At 44.6% G+C, this 26,126-nt stretch overlaps 1 protein-coding gene across 6 annotated transcripts in view; it reads left to right on the plus strand.

Moving 5' to 3' along the window:
• Positions 1-26,126, plus strand: part of SLC35A3 (solute carrier family 35 member A3) — a 157,029-nt gene that overhangs the window by 97,268 nt on the left and 33,635 nt on the right. For all 6 annotated transcript variants that reach the window (XM_085601885.1, XM_085601882.1, XM_085601883.1 and 3 more), the window contains exons 5-6: positions 3,380-3,554; positions 19,414-19,532. In XM_085601885.1, the coding sequence (XP_085458011.1) occupies positions 3,380-3,554; positions 19,414-19,532 (294 nt within the window). The remainder of the gene's footprint in view (positions 1-3,379; positions 3,555-19,413; positions 19,533-26,126) is intronic.

Raw genomic sequence — 26,126 nt, forward strand, 5'->3', positions numbered from 1 at the left:
CAGCAGGCCAACACAGCAAGGCAGTTGACAAAGTGTCAGAGTCTCCTGGCTGCACAGCAGTCTTTCTGGCAATGTGCAGATTTAGAGCCAGCAGCATTTGATTACAAGTCCCACACAATGTCTGATATTAGAGGGGATTAGAGCCCCAGTACAAAAGTGCCTTTGATTGGGGGGAGGGTGGGTGACTTCAAAAGAGTTCTCTGAAGTGCACAAGGATCCCTTTCATCCCAGTCCTGTCTGCCAGACTATCTGTGGATGAGTGTTGTCAGTACCTTTTGTGTGGGCAGGACACTACCTATATAGGTGGAGTGTGAGCCCCTCCCAGCCTAAGAAGACCTATCCGAATGCAGATGCAGTTGAGGGACTTGTGTTGTGGCTGTCTAGATGGAATGCACAAAATCTAGCTGTTGCCCAACCTAACCAGATGTGTTTTGGAGACTGGCTGTCAGGCACATGGAGCAGTAAGTGCAGAGAACTGTCCACTTTCTAAAAGAGGCATTCTTAAAATAGTAAAATTAGATTCCACCTCACCAATAAGTAGGATTTATTAATACCATTGCAAACCTATGAAACCTCAAAAAGCTACTCCTCCCTGATTACCACGTAAAAATGCTTACTGAAGAGAGAGGTAGAGGTAGGCCTCACAGTAGTGAAAACGAAGTAGGCTGTATGTCACTACTAGGACATGCAACCCACCACAGTCCATGTCCTACCTTTTACTTACACAGCACTGTGCCTTTAGGGTTACCTAGGGCCTACCTTAGGGGTGACTTATATGTGTTAAAAGGGCAATTTGAGGCTTGGCAAGTAGTTTTAAATGCCTAATCGAAGTGGCAGTAAACTGCACACACAGGCACTGCAGTGGCAGTCCTTAGACAGGTTTGAAAGGCTACTTTTCTGTGTGGTACAATCAGTGCTGCAGCCCAGTAGTAGCATTTAACTTACAGGCCACAGGTTTATGGTATACCTCTTCACAAGGAACTTAACAATTAAATATAAATATGTCAATCAGGCATACTCCAATTACACACCTGTTTGGGAAGAAGCACATGCCCTTTAGCACCGATTAGCTGTGGTAAAGTGCTTAGAGTCCTTAAGCCAACAAAACAAAAAGCTACAGCAAACCCTAGAGGTAAAAAACGTTTGGGGGAAGGCCATCCTAAGGATGCCAGGTCCAACTGTCTGTTACTATGAAGTGCAAAGGGGAGGCAGCATTTCAGTTGACAGAAGTGTGGAAATGCATTGTGGTAAGGCTTTGGCTGAATGTGCCTCAATTTTTCGTGTTGCATAAATATGGTACAATTAGTTGTTTTCACCCATACTTCGATATTCACGGGACATACTGCTCAGGAAAATGTGCTGAGATCCATGCAAGCCACACAGACCTGGATTTGTCTGGGTCACAGGGTTTTGGAAATGTCATGGGTTTGTCGGGTTCTCTCATTACTGATTGATCCAGAATCCAAATACTGCAGGCATTCACCATGGCAAGTGAGAGGAAATGCGATTTTGTTGGACATAGTTTTGACATACGGACTGACAAAGAATTGATAACCACCCACTTATCCCTCGACAACCACCATTCTTCATCTCTCCCAACTACAACTCTTATGCTGCAGTTGCCAGTAAGTGCTACACTGATATTTCTTCAACTGTAAGCTCCAGTTTGCAGCATTCACCCTTTTTTTCCTAATGAAGATGGAGGATTCCAACATATAACTTTCAAGATGACCTCCAAGATAAATTACTGCTTCAGTCACTTCATTTAGGAGTAGCATGATAAGCAGATCATAGCTTGAACAATGGCTTCAGCAAGTCCACACAAAATACTGTCAAGCAATCTGGGGACCTGTGTAAGTAATCTGGGTAACATAATGGTTGATGCAATTTCCTTCTGTTGGATGGTGCTAGCCAGTTGGGTACTTCCAGGACAGTTTTAGTATGGTTTCTGCTCAGTAAGTTAACACTCGACACCGCTCTACCGTCCGAGGAGATTAAAGGCAGAGTTTACTTGCTACCACTCAACTCTTAAGGTCTTCCAATTGATTGAAACGCAAAAAGGAGTTACAAATGAAAAGCTCGATTACGATTTGTTCTGAATATTTAAAGCATGCATAAAACCATCTCATAGGTTCTTTGAATTAGCAACACAGCCCTCTTGTGTAGCACTTAGTTCATAGCTTTCTTTTAAAATACACACATAAAAGTCACGGTGGAAGATCAATGTGATTAGCCCCATAAATGCCATATGTGAAACAAAAGTCTAGCCCAATGGTAAAACAAAGTCCAACCTTTCCTATTTAGTTTCTGTAGTTTACTAGGGATGGGTAGAACTGAACCATTTCAAATATGCCAGGGTTAAAGACTAAGAACTGTATGAATTTAAGGTAACTTTTCAAACTACCTAGGGAAAATAACTGTAGAGGGCATTGTTCCCCCACCATGTATATATAAAAAAAAAAAGCCTAAGCAACATTGCTAACAACTGGTACAAAACCAAAACAGTAGCACGTTATAACTATTTTTAATGCAGTATTAATGGGGGAGGGGATCCCTGAATTCCCCATCTCTTTGCCATGTTCCTAATCACTTCCAAGAGTCCCCAACTGTGATGTCTGTCTAGTACCAGTTTCAAATAGTTATGAAGAATGGGTATAGATGGCATCAGTCGAGCAGTATTCATTAAGATAGCACTAGCAAGTCGCAGATAAAATGAAACTGAAATCTACTGTTGATGGCCTTAGCAATAAACCGACAACATTGGGGAGTGACCGTTTGAAGCCATGCAACACCCCACAGTTGAGCAAGGTCAGCATGTAGCACTTCCGAATCCCACTGGTTGTAGCCTCAATCTTTAGGAAAAGTACCTGTGCACACTATGTGATCATTAAGTTGAAAATCTTCCCACAGATCTGGAATTAAATGAAGAGGGATTCAGGGGTAATGAAGGTCTAGTCAGTAATCTTACATATTTTAATGAATTATTACAGGAAGACAGTCAATATTACCCCAACTTCCTCTGCCCCCCGCCCCAAACCTTAACCTTGTTTTGTGAAGAAAAGCACTTTCATGTAGGACATTTGGTTGTTTCAGCTGCTAGTGCAATGTAAAGGACAAGCACCCATCTTGTGGGTCAAAACTCATGTCCTTCTCAACAATTGGTATTATAGTGATGAGGAAACAGACCAGTAATAAGAATTATAGGCAAATAATCGCATTTCAATTGATCAAGCATTAAACATAAATGGGATGGTGGCTGATAATTTTAAATATAACTTGGTCTTGGAGGCTTGATATTATTTTTAATAATGGCATTTCATTTGTCTGTACTTTGGTGATTCAAAATATGGTTACATGTAGTTTGACTGTTTCCGTTTAGTGGCCCACGGATGATGCTGCTGAGACTTCACACAAGGATGCTTCAGCAGGATCCCAGTTAGTAGGCGTCTTGGCAGTCCTCATTGCCTGTTTCTCCAGTGGATTTGCAGGTGTCTATTTTGAAAAGATTTTAAAGGAAACTAAGCAGTCTGTTTGGGTGAGGAACATTCAGCTTGGTAAGTTTCATGCTATTCATCCTTCTTTTCACATTTCTTTTCACATTTCTTCTAGGAAACGCTTTTTACATTAAACAGTCTGGTATCTGAAACGCATAGTACATTTTAGTAAGGGTCCAGGTTAGCGTTACGAAGGCAGTGCTGTGCAGGTTCTTCAAATAATCAAATCTTTTAAGCATTAATCACAATTTAATTGTAATCTGTCACACCATTTAGCAATGTACGTCGCCAACAAAAGAGAAATCATTCTAATGTTGTTCATTTGTTAAATTTGTATAATTTACAATTAAGGGTTTCAATACTATAGAAAAGAGTACTTCTTGTAAGATACACACCTAAGAAAATATGGAAAAAATTTAACTAGTAAAAGTTTGTAATACAGCCAGTGAAATGCAGACATTTCAGATGTGTTTCAAGTGGATATGAAGTGTTGATAGTCTTTGGATTGAGTGAAGGTTCTTTGTTAAGGAAGTCATAGTTTCTGGGAAATCAATGCGAGGGAGGAGATGACCTGTTGCCCCAAAATGTTTAAAATCATCCTGTTATTTATCTTCAATTTCTCAGTCTCTTTCTCATATGAATAGGAGTGGTTAAACACCTGTGTGTCTTTAATTTGTAAACTCCATGTCGGGAAGTACCACTGCTTGGTCAAGGGCACAATGTGTGAGATTAGTCTCATACCAACCTTTCAGAATGGCACAAAATATGTTTAGAGCTGTCCCAAGTTAAGTAATTGATGAGATAATGTTCATTTGTGTCCCATAGATAAGGTGGATCCACAAGGATCAGGGCTATGACTCTGCGTTCATCTATGATTAATCAAATGTTATATAGGATGGCCAACAGCATTTGCTCTGCTACTCTATGGAGTTTGATCCTTGCTTACTTAAAATTGAGGAAAGCAGATTATTGAAAATATTTCCTCTGCCACATAGTGACCACATCCCAGCTGTTTTAGCTGAGAGGTAGATCTAAAAACAGATGGCTGTCTAAGATCCAATATAGGTTTCTTCTGCTAAGGACCAACATTTTTAGCCATGTTCTGACAACGATACTGTACCACTTTGAACTTAAAAAGAATATAGATTGTGGCTGAGAAGCAGTTGCATTAGATTTGGACAATAAAGATAGAGTAACCAATTCAAAACAGTCTGAATTTAGGATTCTGCCAGTTATTGAAATTTGGATACGGTAATATTGTTAGAGCTAGCTAGCCTGTTGTGAAATGTCTTATTGACCAAAGTGTTTCCGCAGCAAAATTTTTCTGAAGAGTTTTAACAAAGAGGGTTTTTCCATAAACATTTGTCATTTTGTTTGTTGAAAATGCAATAATATTATTTACCCATGTGTGGGCTTATTCGTGATATATGCAAGCATTCCTTATAAGGCAAAGGCTTCTTATTAAGGAGGAGGCGTTCAAGATGGAGCTTCTCAATCAGTTTTGTCTTGAATAAGCAGTTTCTTTTATATTACAAAGCTACATTTTGTGAATTAAAAGGGTTCCATCAGAATCGGAAGGCTGGCGTCCATGTCCAAGTTGATGAGTTCAAAGTTCTTCAGCTACCATAAGAGGGGAAAACCACCAGTTCTTATAGCTACAAATCTAGTCTGTTTCATAAGTTTGTCTCTCAAATCCTTTTTAGAGTGAGGGAAATTGAGTTTCAGTAGTCATGCAACCCTTTCAAGTCCTTTGTTTATGATGCTAATTTTTCCTCTGACAGCTTTAATATTTATTTATTGATTTCTGGGCTACAGCACACTACTGGTGGAAGCTTCAGACTGCTCTAGGTCAGATACCGCAATAAGGTGCTCAGGAGAAGAAGTATAACATTTGACATCAATAGCTAAATATAACAGTATGCTGAAAACAAGATAAAAAGGCCTTAAATATGAGTCAGTGGAATCTACAAGTACACCTTAGTGGCTGGATCTGGTTTTAGACATCTTACCAGAAGTAGGTCCTGTTGTCAGCATATCTAGCCCTAGCGGTAACTAAATTGGTGGGTTTTAACAATCTTCTGAATCTAAGAAGGTCTTTTTTTCACAAACAGTTCCATAGAGATTATCCTTGTCTCTGAACAGAACCACCTCCAGATTTTTTGTAGCAGAATGGCATCTTGTTCTGGTTAATATTTCTTAGTCTTGCCGGTGGTAGATAAGCGATGGCCAAGTAGTATGGTGATTTACCATGTAGAGCTTCATGAATGAGGCAGAGTGATTTTAAGCTCACTCTTTCTTTTACAGGGTGACAAGGAGATATTTGAATGGGGGTAATATGGCTGAAGTTGTTAAAGAAAAATGGAAGACAAGTGGCAGGATTTTTGATGGAGTTTTAAAATTGGCTTGTTGGGAAGCCGTAGTCCAAACTATCACAGTAGTCAAGGCGACAAACCACAAACGCCATGATTCCAGTAATATTCTGATTGGCTAAGTGAAAGGACTAATTTAAGGAGGAATGATTGGGAGAATCCAGAATTGTAAACTGCATTTATTTGGAGTATTAAGGAAAGCTCCCACCGAGTATCACACCGAGGATTGTTGTCAGTGATGAGGAGAGGAGCAGTGGGAATCCGATGAGGAAAAAAAGGCAGATATAGTAAATTAGCCATCCCCAGAAGAAGAATTTCATCACCATTCAAGCAAACCCAGTTTTTCTGCATCCAGAGGTAAACTTGGAGAGACAATGTATTACACTAGATAAGTTGTCTGTTTTATCACTGAGGTGAAATTGTGCATTAGCTGCTTACATATGATAACCTATGTAATAGGGGCTGCGGATTTTGGTAAGGGGCATCATGCAAATATTGAATAATGTTGTAGTTTGAGTGACCCCATTATGGCATTAACAGTAGGTGGAGGAGTTACTAGATAGTGTAGCTCATTTGTCACGGAGGAAGGAGAGGTGACTTGGAGGACGAGGATGAACTGTGAGGTGAGGTGACATAATGCAAGGCGAAGTGAAGTGAAATGAAATGAAGTGAAGTGGGGTAGGGAAGGGAAGGTAAGGGAAGGGAAGGGATGAGGAAGGATTGGGGTTGGCTCAGTTACAATGTTGGGATGGGGAGGTTGCTGCTGGGGAGGAATGCACAAGGGCGCTTTTTTTGTAACTTGTCGTATTCTAATTGTTGAAGATTCAACTAATTTCTTTGAATATTAATTTTGATGTTGCTGTATATGTTTACAGCGAATGACATATGGAATGTGGAGAAATAATAGGCTTCTTGCTGGTAGGAATCATGAACATTGGTGAGAGAGAGAGAGAGAGAGAGAGAGAGAGAGAGAGAGAGAGAGAGAGAGAGACAGTCCTCCAAACAGTGTTATCTGTGGCGTAGAATAAGAGGTTGATTGTAATTGTGCCAAGATGAGGGTTGAGGTAGTTGACACATACAGCCTCCGAGTCGGTTGAACTTCATTAGTTTCAAGATTCTTCACCTTACTGGGTACTCCTGAACTCCGGACTGGACTTTTAGACTATCCAGAATCCATCAGACCGCTCCCTTTCGGGTCACCTGTAATCTATTCGGTAAGACCAGATAAATGATGAGATACAGCAAATTGAAGTAGGACACCAGAGCAAGAACAACCACTTTACACAGCTCAACTGGAGTATAAGGAAACACCTTTTTAAGGATTTAATAATGTGAAAACAAGAACTGGTGGTCCGGCTGACTTGTTTATCAAAAAGCCAAAGATTTCTGGCCAATCTCACTGGAGATGGAGGGTGACCAAAATCTTACGGCTACCAGGTAGAAGTCCAAACTGAGTGATGGGTGCCCAAGACCAGTACTTCAGTTTAATCAGCATTCAAATTTTGGCAATTATCCTTCATCAATTTGCCTAATTCTAGCAAGCAAGTCCAGAACCTGGCTGCAACTAATGAGACACCATTCATGATGGTGAAAATAATGTGTCTTCAGCATACGATCACACCCGAAAACAAAAGGATAGAATCAGTTTGGCTAGTGACCAAGCATACCGATTTGAAGAGGGTGGGACTTAGTGAGAAATCCTGAGGAACCCCGCAGGGGAGATGAAAAGGTTCTGCAATAAACTGTCCTCACCAAAGTGTCTGACATCTGGCAACCAGAAAGGACTCCAGCAGACTGAGAGCTTTAGCCTTGACACCCAGTTTAAAGCGACAAGATGTCAGGAGAGTTGGGAAGGCAGTATCGGAAGCAGCAAACGGGTCAAGCAGGACCAGAACCACTGCCTTCTATCGGTCTAATGTCATCCACTGCAGCTTCCAAAACAGACTCCATACAATGCTCGCTTCTAAAGCTTACCTCCTCGGGATCCAGAAGCTGCTGTTTATCAGTGAGCTCCTTATGATGATGATTTAGATGTTTCTCGAAGATCTTCACCAGAGTAGGCAACAGAGAGTTGGGCTGATCATTTTGTTTGAATTAGGTATTTCAGTAGAGGGATTTCCATACCTTCTTTCCAGGCACTGGGGATGCACCCCTCCTTGATACCTGCATTACACATCTGAGTAAGTCACCCCACCACTGCATCAGAAGCAGTCTGTAAAATGTGTGGTGGGCAGGGGTCCAATTGGGGCTCCAATTTGATGCCAAAGAGAAGCTTTCCAACCTGTGGCGCCAAAAGGATGAGCAAATGGAGAGATCAGTGCACAGAGTGCCTTCAAAATAGAATGTTCCCACTCAGATGGTATGGAGAATTCTGAATAAATATTGAGAACCTTAGATCGAAAAAAGGAAGCAATGTTGAAAAAAGATTGAGAATCATCAGCGTGCAACATATTCGGTGGACTTGACAAATAGTTGCAATGTTTCAAAGGACCTTAGAAGAATTGTCCATGGACTTCATCTTAGAAGTGAAATATTCTGATTTCACTTTGAAAATAGCACATTTGTAGTCCTGCATTAATAATATGTGCGTAGTCTACTCTTGTGGATCTCATTTTAAGCGCCAATTGTGTTCCTGTCGCCGACACTGCTTTTGCATTAGCCTGAGTTTTTCAGAGAACAAGTGAGCCGTAGGTTTATTTTTACTGAACCTAACATTTTTCAAAGGGTAACACTATCCAAAGTGGACAAGAGGCACTTGGAGTACTCAGATGCAGCAAGGTCAGGTCTGAATAAGAGGCAAAAGGAGCCGCTTCTAGAGCCATCATTAATAAGTCTGCATTCAGTATCTTCCGCCAATCATGTCTCAGAATAGCGGCATTCAAAGTCTCTTGAGGGAGGAGCAGTTTAACCTTAATGCAGAAACCAACACCGAAGTGATCAGATCAGCTAACTGGGTAATATTCCCAGCACAAATTCCTGAGGAGTTGAAAAAAAAATATTGTTTAGTGTGTGATCTGCTACATGGGTAGGGGACTAAACAATTTGAATGAAACCCCAGCTCGCCATAGAGGCGATTAGTATTAAAGTATCCTGGTAGGATAAATCTTCTAAGTGAAAATTAAAATCCCTGAGGACAAAAAAAGTTGGTTTTGAGCATAAAAGGTTCAAACAAATGGCCACATCCTGCCATAAAGTTGGCCATAGCTAGGCGGCCAATAGATCAGCACTCCTCTATGTGGAGGAAGCATGGGTTTTCAACTTACACAGCCAAGCCTCCGAAAGGGGCTTCGCGTCAGTAGTTTTGAATATACAATGGCAGGCGTTTTTTAGGGCTCGCGCAGCGAGAGCCCTTTTGTATGGGGTTCGAAAACGGAGCCTGGAATCGCACACGCTCGTGCGTGTGCTTTTCCTTTTGGCTTCCATGATTGGCCTTTGCGTGCGAGTATTTTTCCAAGACAGCACGCAGTAGGCCAAAGGCGGGCGCATTGCTCCGCCCATGGCCTATTGGTGTCTGTTACCCGCACCGCCGGCCATGTGGTTTCAATTATCGTGCTCAGACATGGGCGCAATAATTGAAACCACATGTCTCCCGCATGCGCACCACTCGTTCCTTTCAGTCACTACGCTTCAAGTTCGTTGCCTGCCATATGCTGTTCCTGTCCTAGCGCACATCTTCACCCACCTCCCACACTGCTTGCCCGCTCTCACCACCCCTTCCAGGTTGCTAACTGCCCCTCCCAAATCCCCCCCGTCGCTCCTTGTTAAACTTCAACTGAAGCGCGGCGAGAGGGAGCTACGGCCACCATTGTTCGCTATGCGCAAGTGTTGTTAATCTAAAAGGGCACCCGTATGTCATCTGTCGGTAAACTGCTGAAGTTTAGTTTACACTCCTCGCACCATTCGCTGCCTTATGTGACCTCCTCCCTCCGCAAATGGGAGTCTCGCGCCTTTCTTTTACTTTTACAGCTCGCTAAACTTTTTTTTTTAATAACCTATTTCTTTAATGCCCATTCTTCAAAAACTCGATGCAGTGGCTCCGCCACTTTCGGGAGGCAAATAATGTGCGGGCTGGCTGGTGTTGTAGGATCGGTTCGCTGGATCTTATGCGTTGGCGAAAGTTGCTGGCCGAGTCATGCGTGCCCCAGCTGACTGTGCCTGCTGCTGGTCGCGCTGCTTGGAGGATCATCGCAGTTATAGGTAAGCGACACCGCGTGCCCGATACTAAGCAGTTTGTGAGCCCCAAACCAGCCCTGTGAACTCCATCGAAGAAGGTGGGGGAGGTGAAGTGCCACCAGAGCTCACCTTCAGCACTGGCGGAGAGGACTTTCCGGGCCACCCAGAGAGTAGTTCGGGATGCTGGGTGCCGTGCTCGCAGTTAGTACAGAAACTGCAGGGTAACTCCTTATCAGCACTCAGTGGGTGTTCCCTTACAGTGTCACTGCATAGTGGAGCAGTGCTACGAAAGCTTGGAATTGGTCTATGTGGACTCACTATAATTTTCCCTAAGTTTGCTACTGCCAGAGCCCTTGGAAGGTGCAATACTGCAGAATTTGGGTGTTCGTGTTGATTGAAGTAGGCCGAGCAAGCATCTTCCGCCATGTTTCGTGCTTTTGTTTTGTTTTCTTCAGTGATTTAAGCTGTTGTGGTCAGGGAGCACCTTCTAGTTTATCATGTTTTCGACAACCGTCTCATGATGCTAGGATTTGTTTTAAACACAAGTTGGTCTTTGTCATTTACTGAAACTCATCGAGATAGAACTGGAGTGCAGAGCGGGAGCCTCGTCCGAGGGATTGTGGTGACGTCACCTAATGGCGTTGTGTTCGAGGACATAGATGCAGTCACGCGGCGGCGGCAGAATCTGCTTTTGACTCGATGAACCAGGCAGAGAGACAGACCAGTGGTATTCATCGAGCTTACAATGGAACACGTTACAGTGGGACAAATGCTACAATGGAACGCGTATTACAATGGGACACACGTTACAATAGGACACTTGTTACAATGAAGCACACGTTGTGAAGGGACACGTATTTCAATGAAGCACACGTTACAATTGAACACGTTACAATGAGCTTTCCTGAAGGCACCAGGAAGAGATTGATTTTGCTTTTGTTTTGGTCTACCATGCATTCCAAATTACACCTCGCGAAGATGGTTCGAGGGAGGATGCTGGGGGAGGCACACCGCAAGAGGAGCGAGGGCTGCTGCTGATGTCGCCCTGTACACATCTGGAATGGGTTGCACTACCAGCGTGGTTCTCTTCAAAGGCATCCGGACCGTGTTCAAGAGGAACGGTGCCCACATCTGCAAGCAGCAGGGCGACAGCAATGCCCTGGAGTACACAGTGCACTATCTGGCAAAAGAGGACTCGGTTCTGATCCATTCTGCACTGGTAAATGCGTCTTATCAGTACACTAGGTGTGACATGACGTGTGTTTGTGTGTGTCTCTCAGTAGAAGTGCATATAGTCAATTGCAGTATCACAATTAAACATTAACATGTTTCTTCCATATCTTATTGGGTGCTTTACAGATTAATATTTAAATTGTTAAATCCTATATTTTTCGTGGTCTCTGAAATTTTAAATTTACTGTAACCTTGAAAATACCTTGACAAGAGAAATTGCTTGATATAAGCTATTCAGTATCAATGCAGATCCTACACAATAGCTCGCTCATTTTCCCCTGATGTGACGCCTGCAAATGTCGATGGAGAGTGCTTTAACCCCAGGAGACCTTGATCCTGGCATATAAACTGGATGTCAAACAGTGGAAAGGAATGAGGCAGAGAGATGCTGCCAATAAACCCTTAAGTGCTCGTCTCTATATTTTCCGATTGCACTACCTTTTTGTTTGCCTCTATGCTTATTTTTTGTCTCTCTCGGTTAAGCTGTTCAGGAACATACCTCTGTGATTGGTGGTGTGCTCCAAGCAGTAAGTAGTTCGAGTGCCCTCCATGAGTCCATGTGGGTGTGTCAGCGTATGTGTAAGCATGAGTCCGTGTGTGTGAAGTTGTGGGTGCATGCATGAATGCGTCGGTGTGTGTGTGTATGTGCGAGCATAAGTTAGCTTGTGTAAGTATGGGTGTGTCCATGAGTGTATCGGCGTGTGATTAAGTGGTGGGTGTGAGTGTCGCCTGTGTGCAATTTGGATGTGTGTCCGTAAGTTGTGTGTGTGTCAGCGTGCGTGTAAGCACGAGTCAGTGTGTGCACAAGTTATGGTGTGTGTGTGTGTCAGCTTGTGTGCAAGGTGTGTGTGTGTGGAAGTATGAATGTGTGCATGAGTGTGCCTGTGTGTGCACAAGTTATGGTGTGTGTGTGTCAGCATGTGTGTGGGAGAGTGTCAGCGTGTGTGTGTGTCAGTGTGTGTGTAAGCACGAGTCATCGTGAGTGCAAGGTATGGTGTGTGTGTGTGTGCCAGCCTGCTGCGTTGTGAGTCTGTCTGCCTCGGCAGGACCCTGTCTCTTCCCCGGTCTAGGCGAGGAATGCGCTCTCCTCCCACATCCTCAGCCAGCCTCCTCCGGCACTCCCTCCCACTCCCTTCTCCTGCAGCCTCTTCCTCCCCAGGGACACCGGCGCTCCCCCAGCACGCCCCAATCCATCCATCACTGCTCCGCAGCGCCTACCCTGGCACCCAAGGCGCAGGAGGTGGGGGTGCTGCACCTACCCTGGCACCCAAGGTGCTGCAAGTGGGAGTGCTGCACCTACCCTGGCCCCCAAGGTGCTGCAGGCGGGGGTGCTGCGCCTACCCTGGCCCCCAAGGCGCTGGAGGTGGGGGTGCTGCGCAAGAGGTGGGGGTGTTGTGCCTACCCTGGCACTCAAGGGGGTGGCGGTGCTGCACCTCCCCTGGCCCCCAAGGTGCTTGGGGTGGTGGTGGTGCTGCGCCTACCCTGGCCCCCAAGGCGCTGGAGGTGCTGCGCCTACCCTGGCCCCCAAGGCGCTGGAGGTGGGGGTCACCATCTATACATTCCATCTTGCATTTTACGATCCATTTTTCAAATTTTTATTCATCCATTGTTTTTTTTACTTTTTACCATTCTCATTTGGCCCATATTCACACATCAGCTTTTATTTTCATAATGCATAATACACTGCACTCTATAGGTCTCCATTACTAAAAATTCGAACTATTAATGTTGTATTATTTGCTGCGCCAAAAACTCAAACTTTTACTAATGCGAGACCTATTGCATTGCAGCTGCTTGTTTTTATTCTCACCAAGCCGCCACCTGGTCTTTTAGAATGGTTCTGCGTGACAGTAAAGTAACCTACCGAGACTGCATCCACAAGATCCAGTCTCGAGTGTTCAAGCGCCCAAGTTTCAGTGATAAACACGCAATCCAAATTTCATGTTTGAATAAAATCCAAGGTTGCAATCCTGTTTTTAATTAGCAAGGGGACATGTATAAGTTACCATAAGTTCCCCAAACCGAGCCTATTCCACTAAGTGCCCAGTGCCCAAGACATTGTTAAAGCCAGCAGCAGCAGGTCTCGCACACTCTGGTACCCTGCTGTGAGACTAAACTTACATCTACAACACATGCCCTTAAGAGAACACACCAAGTCAAATGGAGGGCAACCCAGCACGTCACCAGGGCCATGGAGGCTCGGTAGCTGAGCCTGGATATAGGTGATGTGTAAAGTCGGCGCTATGGGCAAACTGTCAGGGGTTCCGATGCAAGGCGCAGACTGGCTTGCCTTTGGCCTGCCAGCGGACCACCTTCTGCGTGCATCTGTTGTGCAGACGCTCTACCATCTCGTTAAAATAGACCACCCACAAAGGGGGCCTGCCAAGTAGGCGACGCAAGACGTGCCACGTCAGTAAATAAAATCAGTGAGGACAAGAAAAAGATCTGTAGCATGCGTGACAAGAATTGTAAATTCTATTGAGGACACAGAGGCGAGGATTACGCTCCTATTTCTTTACTCTTCAAAAAACAGCAACCAATCAAATTACATTTTTAAAAATATTACAGGAAAAAACAGTTATACAGTCTGAGACCCTGTAACGACAGGAGCATCCACCAACGGATGGAGACCCTGTAACAGCAGGACGTTCAACCAACTAAGAACTTCACCATCAGCCCCAACACAGAGATCCTGGCTTCACGGGACCCGATGTCCTTCGCCTGAAACTTTGGAAACTTTCATTTAAAAATGAACTCTGGAACAACCAGGTAACTTCCACAATGTCAGATTACTGTGAACCGATAAATGGCTAGTACAATGTCATCGGGTAGGGAAAAAACATCTCCTATCCAGCAATCCACTAAAAGAGATAAACTTGCAAATAACTTTATTCAGATAAAGACATATAAATGGGTGGGAAAATCCTTGGCTCCATGTCCTTAATAGAATTGACAATTCTTGTCATGAATGCTACAAATCTTTTTATTCTATGTCCGGACCGGAGGATCCGATTATGCTCATTTAAAGTTGAGCCGCCACTACAGAGGCAAAATAGGTTTATAATAAAAAAGACTTAAATGTAGATTCTGCCGACCAATTGGGCGCCTTAATAATATCATGAAAACCAGAACCCAAAGCAAAATATTTGGAAGCCATTTCCTCTTGAGCGGAGTGGGCGCCAAGCTCTTGAGGTATCAATACTGGTCTTACCCAAAAGCCATCGCATCCATCTGGCAAGAGTGGCCGATGCCACTGGGCGAAAAGGCTTCTTCAAGGCATTGAACAATTGGCCACCCCATAACAGTACTAAACTCAGCGGTACTCACCTCATAATTCTTCAGACACTGCACCACGCAAACCTTAGAATTATCATGACATATAGGCTAAGAAACCAACCTGCAATTACATTTGGCCCAATGAGAAATCGAGAAGGTAACCCCCTCAGGAGAAAGAATTATCCTTGCCACATCAAGGGTTCGGACATCAAACCCACGAAAATAAACATAAGAGCATGGCCAATTTGACCGACAATAGCTTCTGTGATAGATATGTATTGACTGGGCAAGAGTCCAACAATCTCAAGACTATGGTAACATCCCATAAAATGAGTATATTTAGAAAGAGGGGTCTTTACCATACAGATACCCGTTAACAATTTACGCGCTATTGGGTATTCGCCCACCGTTTTCGCATCAACAGGCAATAGACCAGCAGAAATAGCAGACCTAAAATAGTTGACAGACCAATATGCCATGCCTGCAGAGGCAAAGGAGAAAGAGCCATTCATATCAAAACTACAATCCACTCCAACAGGATCTGCACCCCCGATCATGGCACCAGCCACACTAGCATCTCCAAGCTGATGCATACAGCTTGTTATTGCTCAAGGACCAAGCTTGACCGATGAAAGCATTAGCCTCATGCCAAAATCCCGGGAGACTCGCGTCTGTCCCAGAAACTCTTCATGCCACTAGAGAGAGGCATTGTTACGGGATCAACAGATGCAGAAGGTCCCCTGTATCCAAAAAGAGGTTCCAACGGAAAGGAATCCGAATCAGACAGGCACAGGCCATCTCCAGAATTACCAGAAACCACACTTGTGCTCTCCAAAACCGAGTCACCAAGATCAGCTCCGCTCTCTGGCTTCTCAACTGAGTCAAAACCCTGGGGATCATCATGAATGGGGGGAAAGACATAACACAGAAAGGGAGCCCAGTCCTGGAGAAATGCATCTGTGGCTTGCGCTTCCGGGTCCAGACGCCAGCTGAAAAACCTCTGGAGTTGCCAGTTGAGGTGAGACGCAAAAAGGTCCATCAAACAGGGACCCTCAAAAGCGGTGAAGCGCATGGAATACTAGTGGATGGAACCTCGAGTCTCTGAAGTCCCGAAGGTGACAGGACTGGCAGTCTCCAATGGTATTGCTCTGCCCCAGGAGATACTCTGCCACCAGCGATCTCCGATGTTACAGACAAAATTGCCAAATATAATTGGCAATCTCCACCAGAAGGGGGGAATCTCGTCCCGCCCAACTTCTCACGTAATGGACTGCTGAGATATTGTCCATATCAAGACGTATGCAACAATCTAACCTCTCTGGGGAGAGGCTGTGATTTGCAAAAGAACCCACCAGGAGTTCTAAGCAGTTGATGTTGCTATCCAGCTCCTCTTTGGACCAACAAACCATGGTCGAGACAGGACAGCAACTAGCCTCCTCAACCCCACTGGCTAGCATTGGACTCTATTATTTTCACCAGAGTCGGGCCCAAAAACGCCCTGCTGTTCCAGATCTCCATGTCGTCCAACCCCCATGACATTTCCTACCTCGCCTCCTCCGAAAGCAGAATCTGTTCTGAGTAATTAAGGCCCTTCCAGAGATGCTGCATGTTGAGTCTCTGAAGGGCCCGATAGTGGAGGGGACCGAGGAATATGGCCTGGATCGATGAGGCTAACGGGCCTACAATGCGAGCTATCAACCTCAAGAATAAAGTCTGCCTGTTCAGAGTCAACCTCAATTCTTTCTCGATATCCCAGACCTTCTGGGGAGGAAGAATTAGTTGGGAGAGGAGAGAGTCCACATGAAATCCAAGCAACTCTAATCATTCTGAGGGATTCAGGACCGACTTCTGAGTGTTTATGATGAAGCTGAGCTGTGGAGGAGTAGAATCGTCCTTTCCAAGTGTGTGAGTGCCAACTGAGGACATTGGGCTATGATAATGATGTTGTTTAAGTAGATAATTTGACTTTTCCCTCTGGCTCTCGGGGATTCTACCACCGGTCTCAAGAGCTTTGTAAAGCACCAAGGGGCAGAGGAAAGGACCAAGGGGAGGACCCTGTATTGGTAACAACGACATTGCTAGAGAATCTGGGGAAAATGTCTTCGAGGTGGAAAAATGGAACTGGTGAGATAGCTGTTCTTTAAATTTAACTGATCCATCCAATCCCTCTCTTGAAGAATAACCGTTAAGAGATGGATTTCCTCCATCTTGAAATGGAGGTAAACAATCCAACAATTGTAATCCTTATGATTCAACACCAAGTGAAACCCGCCTCCATCCTTCTCCACCAAAAAGGTGCAAATGAGAAACATGTTTGACTATGGAAAAGACACCTCTATGGTGCCTTTCTGCAGGAGAGCATGGACATCTGAGGAAATACAATCTTGCTCTTGTTGGGTAAAATACATTATTGGGGGGGGGGCTGCCTCGGGTATTGTACAACTCCAGATTGTAACCCTGAACGGTCTCTAGAACCCACGAGTCTTGTGTAATACTCTACCAGTTGGCAGGAATGACCTAGTCCTGCCCCCCCAAGCAGCCCTTCTAAAAGTGGAATTAGTCTCACCTGTGGCAACAGACTCTTGGGAAAAGCCCTACGACCATCCATATCGTCCCTTACAGAAACTGTTCTTGTGGCTTGTGGGTGAGGGAAATCGAAGGTGGAACTGTTGGAGAAATCTTGGTATCCACCCCTACTTTGTTGATAGAAACCTGGATGTGGGCCTTGGTAAAAACCACGGCTGACTGCTCGCCCTCGTAAGCACCAAGCTCTGCCAAAAAGGGAGCAGAAGACTTTTTAGAGTGACATCTAAGTCTTATCCAAGTTACTGAAAGTCGCCACAAACTTCAATAGCTCTTTCAGAAAAGGGTTTCCAACAGCACACCCTGAACCACAGGACCTGATTCTGACGATGCGAGCTCGGTGAGCTTTGGGTCGAGCTTAAGGAGGATGGACTGGCGCCATTCGCTTGATATGGCACAGTTTCTGTTTCCCAGTTAGCAAATAGCCCTTTTGGCCCAACAAACGAATTGCAGATCAATGGGGGTCGCAGACTCTTTGGACTGGTAACCTAGCTCTAAAATTTTGGTTAGGGGCCCTGATATGTCCAGAAGTTTATCTTGGCATCTGCGCCAATCACTATCAATACCTTTCCTCAGATTTTTTGATTCTTTTTTCAGGTAGGTAACGAGGGTGGGATCCACCTTAGGGGTTGTCAGTGACTTTGCACGCAAGGTCAGGTCTGGGCATTCGGATTGTAGCCATGCCCTGACATCCTTGACTGATATGCGTTTGGACAGTATCCGCCACCTTGGGTGAAGGGAGCCATATCGTAGACTTCGGGTGGATAATCTTAGCAGGCTCAAAGGTAAGTACCTTAGCCTGAAGTCTGACATCAGCGTGGCATGTCTTACGTTTGTGCTTACTAGGGACAGGTACGTCACCGTGGTTTGAACTCTGGGCCAAAGTAGAACTTGAATCATCTTGCCTCATGTCGGGCACTAGGTGGTAAGTGGAGTGCTATAATTATGATCTTTCGCCAAAGAACTGGCTAAGCTCTTAAAACACGCAGCATGTGGGCCCTTAGGGGTTCTTGTGCCGGTTTTGGCCTGGGAAGTCGACTGACCACCCCCAATGCGCAAATCGTGAGTTGGCAGCCAACCTTGCTTCTCAGCGTACCCACAAAGGGGTCGCTTTAGTGGTTCGATGGCCCCCATCAGGGCCTTGTTCACAGATGCTGGACCCAGCATTAAGCGTGTTGACTGGGTCTTGCTCCAAAAACCCATCAGGGTCATCATAATAACCCTCCGCATAGTACTCAGACATTCTCTTCTGTGCAGCAGAATAATAAGAGCCTCAGGGAGGGGAATAACACCAAAGGGCAGGAGGAGGATATGGCCAAGCCTCCAATCGGGAGCAACCCAGGGAGGGAGTAAGTAAAACGAACCCCAAGTGCAGGTCAAGCAAAACCACATAGGGTGGCTACCAGGAGAAGTTACAATATTGAGGGAGGACCTGCAATAACTCTAGGTAGAGCCTATCAACATTTTCCAACCCTGTAGCATAAACCATGCCACCAGGGCGTAGACCGGGAGTGAGAAAAACGCAGGGCAGAGAGACTTAAATGAATCTCATTGTGTCTGATATTTGCCTAATAGCATGGAAAGGCAAAAAATGTTCTGCATGCATGTGGGCAAGCTGCCCATTAGTTGCAATAGAAAGAGGACCGCGTGACTATCAGTCGTGCGTCCTCGCTTCCCCTCTCCTCTCCACACAAGTGAAATGCGAGGGTGGAACGCCACCCTTGTGGGAGGAAAAACGCTGTCTTGGCCCTCGCCATGCCCACAAGTAAGGCAGCGCGCATGGACTGCAACATGCTTAGTGGTCACAATGAGAGCGAGCTAATTGCTATAAACTAACAATCATTAACGAAGGTGTTTGACAGCAGAGGCATGCTACATGCAACATAAGCCCACAGTATAGAATTTTCATTAACCTATCAGAGATCGAAATACGAGGAATGCACTAAACTGGCTGCGAAGCTGTGTTGCTGCAATAAGGTTATATAGGGCTGAGTCTCTATGGTTGATCAGGTGACTGTGAAGGGGTCATGTGAAATGTAGTATTTTAAAAGTTTTAATTTGATTTAACATAAACCGCCAGCAGAGGTTATCAGTAAAGAGTATTGTTTGGTATGAGGTTCGCCATAAAAAAAATCAATGGGCCACTTATGTTTCATATATTGTCACCACTCAGTAAAAGTATTTAGTTGAATACCGGTAGTATTGCTGATTTTGTTATTTGCTCTAAATTGTTTCTTCTCGCTGAAATAGTGTGTACTTAGCATTTTTTCCTTTCAATCCTATAGGGTGTTTTGGAAGCATATTTGGCTTGATGGGTGTATATATTTATGATGGAGAACGCATTTCGGAGAGTGGATTTTTTCAAGGATATAACAAACTTACATGGACAGTTGTATTGTTGCAGGTACTATTCTTCTACAATTACAGAGCGAGTCATTTTGGATTAAGTACTAGTTGAACCTTTAAAACAGGCTTTATTTTATTCCATTTGCATGGACACAAATCGAATATATGGCATGCCATCAGAAGACTGAAATGTTGGGGTTTGAGCAGTCTGCCAGGACGATGAATCAAGATATGACCTAAGCCAGAGCCAAGAGCTCCTCGGATGGCACAATGTAAAATTTGTTTTTCATGTTACAGCTGTCCTTCTGCCAGTGTTGCGACTGATAACTCATTTGCATCACTGGCGACTTAAACCTAGAACGTCTGTCTGTTTAGGAGGCACTTTTAGTGGGATATTAAGGGGATAAGACTTCTGGCCTGTCTTCTTTGCCATTTGGTACTGTAGCTGTCATTATAGAGACGTGAGCACATTAAAACAAGGCAAGAAGATCCGAGTATTTCGACTGACTGTGCTTGAAGAAAAAAACAAATTTGATCCCTGCTGTGCATTTCACACTCTGATATACACATTTTGCTGTATGTTTACTACAGAATGAATTCCTCATTAGTGTGTAATGTGAAAGGTATTACAATTGCCTTTGTCTTAGACTCCAATGAGAACGTATTAAGTGGTTGTTGTGTATCATCAAATTTACGTCATGGTTCCTATATTAATGATGATCCATTTGTTGTATAGTCAATTATTCCATGCCTAAACTGTATCTGATGATTTGAATCTAGTGCAAACTTTCTCCAACATTTGGGTAGCAAATTTCAATAAATAATCACAAGAATACTGAAGTAATGGCACAAAGACTTATTATATTTCATCCTCCTTCATGTCAATCACTATAGCAGCATAAGTCTTAGAAACAAGTACACTACACAACAAAAACTTCTAACAACAAATCCTGACTCCCTACCACTTTTACTTCCTTCTGTGCTTGACCTCATCTATCTTTCAGTGTATGGCCATGACCCTCAGTCTTCGATACGTTCCTAATCAATACCAGCCCAAAAATAATCTCTTACTCTCTGAATATTCCTTCACTCCCTTTTTAAGCAGCAAGACAAGATATCATAGATCCATGAAAAACATTTGCTGTCAGACAGATGGATTGTTCCAGAATGTCTTGCAGGTTGCTTCCAAACAAAAACATTGGCAAAGTCAGCGGATCTTGCCTTAAAAATGCAAGGGCTACGCAATTAGCTTTGCCAATGCTTGTTTGTAAAGCATGGTTAAAAAAAAGTGTATATGTGTATGTAAGTCTGTGTATGTTTGTGTATATATATATGTGTGTGTGTGTGTGTATATGTGTATATATATGTGTGTATGTGTGTATATATATATATATATATATATATATATATGTGTGTGTGTGTGTGTGTATATATATATATATGTATATGTGTGTGGGTGTGTATATGTGTGGATGTGTGTGGGTGTGTACATGTGTGGGTGTGTGTGTGTATATATATATATATATGTGTGTGTGTGTATTTGTGTGTATATGTGTGGATGTTTATATATATGTGTGTGGGTGTGTATATATATATGTGTGTGGGTGTGTGTATATGTGTGTGGGTGTGTGTATATATATATATATATATATATATATATGTGTGTGTGTATATATATATATGTGTGTGTGTGTGTGTGTGTGTGTGTGTGTGTGTATGTATTCACTGAAAAATACAAAGGTGAAAGTAACGTTATAGTTATTTGAAATGATCAGTAACAAGGTCTAGTTTTAAACTCTAACAGACACAGAAATTCACTAGTTATAGTTATCATTCATTCATTCATGGAAGCTTTATTGCGGCTATTACAGCCAAAAAAGCACATAAAAAAAAACATACATCATATAAAATTCATAATAAATATAGGATCATAAAATAGATTAAAATATAAACATATTTGGATAAAATACCAATACAATGGATAAAAACCATGAGACCATGAAGATCACTAAAAGTGGAAGATTAATTAAAGTGACAAGTGCAAAGAGGGAGGAGGCTCAAGGTTACTTGTGGTCTGATCTAATTTTAGCAAGTTCCTACGTATTGACCACATGGAAAATAAGAATTTTGAAATTGCGACCACATGGACCGGGTCAGTGTCTGATTTTAGAATTCTAAAAAATTCACAAAAGTTCCTGATGCCCAGGTTTCTGCAGAGCTGGATGATCCATTTCAGTCTAATCTGTTTATATGCCACGCAGAAGAGCATAACATGGACTATTGTTTCTTCCTCCACGTGGCATCTAGGGCATAGGCGACGGGACACTCCCGTCCACTTATTTGTTATCGCATGTAGTGGTAGTGTCCCATACCTGAATTGCAGGAACAGTTTCTTAGCTATTAGAGGTTGTATGGAAACCAACACCCGCTCGAATTCATAGTGGCACTTACAATCCAAAAACCTATAAGTTAAACTCATAGAATTGTCTGACTGCAGAATTGTTGTCAAATTATGCTCTTTCAATGCAGATGCCAAGATTGTTTTAGGAATGGCTGGGCAAGATTCTTCTGGAGTGGTCCAAAGGTTCTCCCTTCCAATAGCACGAAAAGATTGCCTTACGAATGATAGCCAGGGTATGCTGCCAGCCCCCAAGGATGTCATTACCGCTTTTAGTTCCTCCCTATAACAGCCAACTCCGGGGTGCTCCATAGCAGCGGACGTGACGAAATAAGATCCGCTATTGGAGGGATATTCAGGTCCATCCTTAGCGGTACAAGTGGAGTGTTATTTGGTAAAGTCAGGAGTTGTCTGATACAATTATTTTCAGTTAATGAGAGGGCTTTGGATGGGCGGTGCCCCCAAAGTTCCGCCCCATAAAGGGAGGCTGACCTGGCTTGCACTTTATAAATTTCAAACGGTGGACTTATGGTCTTTAAAGTGCAACTCTTCTGGACTTTTAAGATTCCCCCAGTAGCCTGAGTTGGCTTTAGATTAGCCCTATTGATTTGGGAACCCCATCCCATTTTATCGTTCAGGGTAAGACCCAAATAGTCAAATATGGAGACCCTCTCAAGGGGTCTGTCATCCATCATCGGATGTGGACAGATGATGGAAGTGGCATTAAAGACCATGTATTTAGTTTTATTGATGTTAACCATAAGGTTCCTCTTTTTACAGAACTGGCTAAACCCCTTTAACACGCGCTGCAGTCCCATAGCTGACTTCGAGAGTAGCAGGGTGTCATCCGCAAACATTAATGCCGGAAGTTTGCGAAGCGCCAATTTCGGAGAGTCAATATCCTTAATGGCAAGTAGGTCTTCAATTAGCCCGTTGAAGAAGAGGGAAAAAAGGGTCGGTGCACGTACACAGCCATGCCTCACCCCCTTGCCAACGGGGAACGGTACCGTCAACTGGCCGTTTTTACCATACCTAACTCTGGCATATGTACCTTCGTGGAGACGTTTAAACTGTCAGCATAGGTAGGGTGGAACGCCCATGTCCAGCAAAATACTCCACAGCTGGTTAAAGTCCACCATATCAAATGCTGATCTCAGATCCACGAAGGTTAGGTACAGGCTCCCATCTTCCAAAACTACATGCTTCCAGTGGATTAACTGCAGCCTGAACAGCTGATCTATTGTGGAAGTTTTGGCTCTGAAGCCTGCTTGCAATGGGGTCAAGATGTCATGATCTTGAATCCATTCCTGCAATCTTTCCAATAGTACCCTTGAATTTTTTGGGGGGGATACGTCAATAAGGCTAATTGGCCTATAATTGGCCGGTTCGGTGGGGGACCCTTTTTTATAGATAGGAATAATCTCTGCCCCAGCCCACGTAGAAGGAGCTGGGAGGCCTTGAAGAATTGCATTAAAAAGTACTTGGAGGTAGGGAGCCCACACTACCTGTTTGTTTTTGTTCAAGTCCCCCGGAATTCTATCTAATCCTGGCGCTTTATTCAGTTGTAGCTTGCCCAAGGCTGATAATACTTCCGCCAGAGTGCATGGTGGTATGTTCCAAAGGGGATCAGGGATGGAACAGCAGGCCGAGGGCTCACTCAGTTCAATTGACAAGGTTGAATATAGCTCCTTAAAATGTAGGCGCCATGCTTCCTCGCCAATATTCGGTTCAATGTTGGTCTTGCCCTCTATTTTCCTGGTGTGGACCAAATAACTATAACTCATGCTCTAAGGAGACTATGACTCATGGACCAAAATGCACAGGTTTCTTATCAATGATGTCATAGAAAATGTCATGAGTGATGTAATATGTACGGTAATAAGCAGTGCATGGCGAGGGCGTAAGTTATAGTTACCTTAGGGCATGGGTGAATGTCTGTGGTTTTTAGAGTTTAAAACGTTACCTTGTTACTGAACATTTCACCGAACTATAACGTTACTTAAACCTTTGTTTTTTTTCAGTGGATTTTAATTTTTTTATGTAGAGTAATATTTTGTTACCATACCTAAATACAACCACCCCCCCCCCCCCCCACCCCCACTCTGCTGTGGCCAGGCCCTCCGGCCAAACACCCGCATGCATCCAACCCTCCAAAAGCACCTAACCTTAAACTGTACAGGGCCTTCAGTCTTGCCACATGGGCAGGTTGGACACAGACTCTATGGCCAAATCCTCGCGTTCAGCCAACTCCACACTGCACACTACCTACGGCTGTGTATGGTGGGGGTGGGTTTGCCACAAGGCCCCCCTGGCAGCCACTCCCACGCTGTGCAAGTCCACCGAGCCTGGCCGCGCAGCCCCCTCCCGAGCCTTATTAGGCCCAAGGGACCCCCTACCATGGGGCTGAGTGTTACATAAAAGGAGGGGGCATACGGCCCCCTCTCTGAGCCTAATTAGGCCCTTAGGAACTATCCCCTGGGGCCAAAATATAAATTAAAGGGGAGGGGCGCCATGTGGCCTTCCTCCCCAAGCCTTTTTTGACCCTGGAAACCCCTCCCCCAGGGCTGAATTTTTTTTAAACAGAAGGGGTGGGCTGCGTGGACTCACTCTGTGCTTTATTAGGCCCTGTGGACGCATATCCCAGTGCTGTTTCATTTTTTAAATTAAACGGGAGGCAGGCCTTGTGGCCCCCTTCCCAAGCAGTTATCGGGACATGCACCCATTCGGGGCCATGGGGCTCTAAGCTGCCCGCAACCCTAGTCGGTTCCCTGCGTGCGGTGGTAGCCGGCATTGCCCCCGCCTGCAGGAAGCAGCTACTTCTGCTACTACCTCTGGGCAGGAGCAATGTTTTGATCTTTTTCCCTGCCTTAAATATGGGAGGTGGGCCATGCAGACCCCCCCTCCATTGGGCTCATTGAGCCCCAGCAACCACCACCTCCCCGGAGCTTTTTAATAATAGTGGAGGGGGGCAGTGCAGACCTCACTCCCTAGGCTTTAATATGCCCCGGTGAGCACCACCTCCCCAATGCTAAATACACAATGATGCTGGGGGGCCACGGATATTTGAAACTGGGAGGGGAGCCGCACGGTCTCCAGCCCAGGCTATATACGGCCATGGGGACCACCACCACCCCTTGGCTGGCCCATGCTAATTAAAGGAGGGGGCCCTGGTGGCCCCCCTCCTGGATCCATTAATGGCCATATGTCTATGTCTATGTGGGGATACTTGTAGAGCGCACTGCTACTCCAAGGAGTATCCTGGAGCTAAAGCTGAATGGTAGCAGCATGGAAAAAGATTTAAGGGCAAGCGAAATGCCAGTTTTTCAGTTTTTTGGGGGGGGGAACAAGGGTGTGGATTCTATGCTTCTCAGATGGAGGGGCATTTTGTTCCTGTGGAAGGGTTCAAGGAAGGAGAGAGCCTTCTTTTTAAAATGGGGGACATTGGCCAGCAGCAAATTGGGGAAGCGAAGATTTCTACGTGGGGGATAGAAAGATATCCTACGTTTGAGATAACCTGGTCCTGCCCCGTATAGGGCTTTCTGTGTGGCAAGTAGAGTTTTGAAAATTATTCTTTTTCTTACAGGCAGCCAATGAAGCCTCCTCAGAAGGTGGGATACATGCACATTTTGGGGGAGCTCAAAGATGGTACGGGCTGCTGCTTTCTGGACAAGTTGAAGCCTATCCAGCAAAAAGCTAAGCATGCCGAGATAGACTGTTCCCATAGTCCAGCCTCGATATGATCAGAGCTTGAATCACCTGTTGTCTGGCAGCTCTTGACCGAAAAAACAAAACTTTCCGCAGAAGACGCAACGGAGAAAAACAGGTGCCTACTACTGCATTGACTTGGGTGCAGAGTAGCAGCTGGTTATCCAATTTAAACCCCATATTTTTCACTACCAGGTTATTCACCGAAGGGGCGGGAGCGTCCACTGGCCTGAAGACCTGCAGAGGAGTCTCAGCATCCTTGCCGAAAAAGAGTACTCTGTCTTACCAGCATTGCATTTCAACTGGTTCGTGGCCAGCCAACCGAAGACAGCTGAGAGGCAAGAGCTGCTTAACGTACCCGGACAGGGCTCGTTTTCCTTCCATGTAAACAGCTGTGTGTCGGCTGCATAGGATACAATTTTGGCACCCAATGATTCGACCATCGCGGCGAATGGTGTGAGGCAAATGTTAAACAGGGTCAGACTCAAAGCCGAACCCTGTGGGACCCCAACCTTCAGTGAGCTAGTAGAAGCTGAGTAGGGATGACAC

This window comes from Triturus cristatus, chromosome 4_2, assembly GCF_964204655.1.
Source record: "Triturus cristatus chromosome 4_2, aTriCri1.1, whole genome shotgun sequence".
Classification (NCBI taxonomy): Eukaryota; Metazoa; Chordata; class Amphibia; order Caudata; family Salamandridae; genus Triturus; species Triturus cristatus.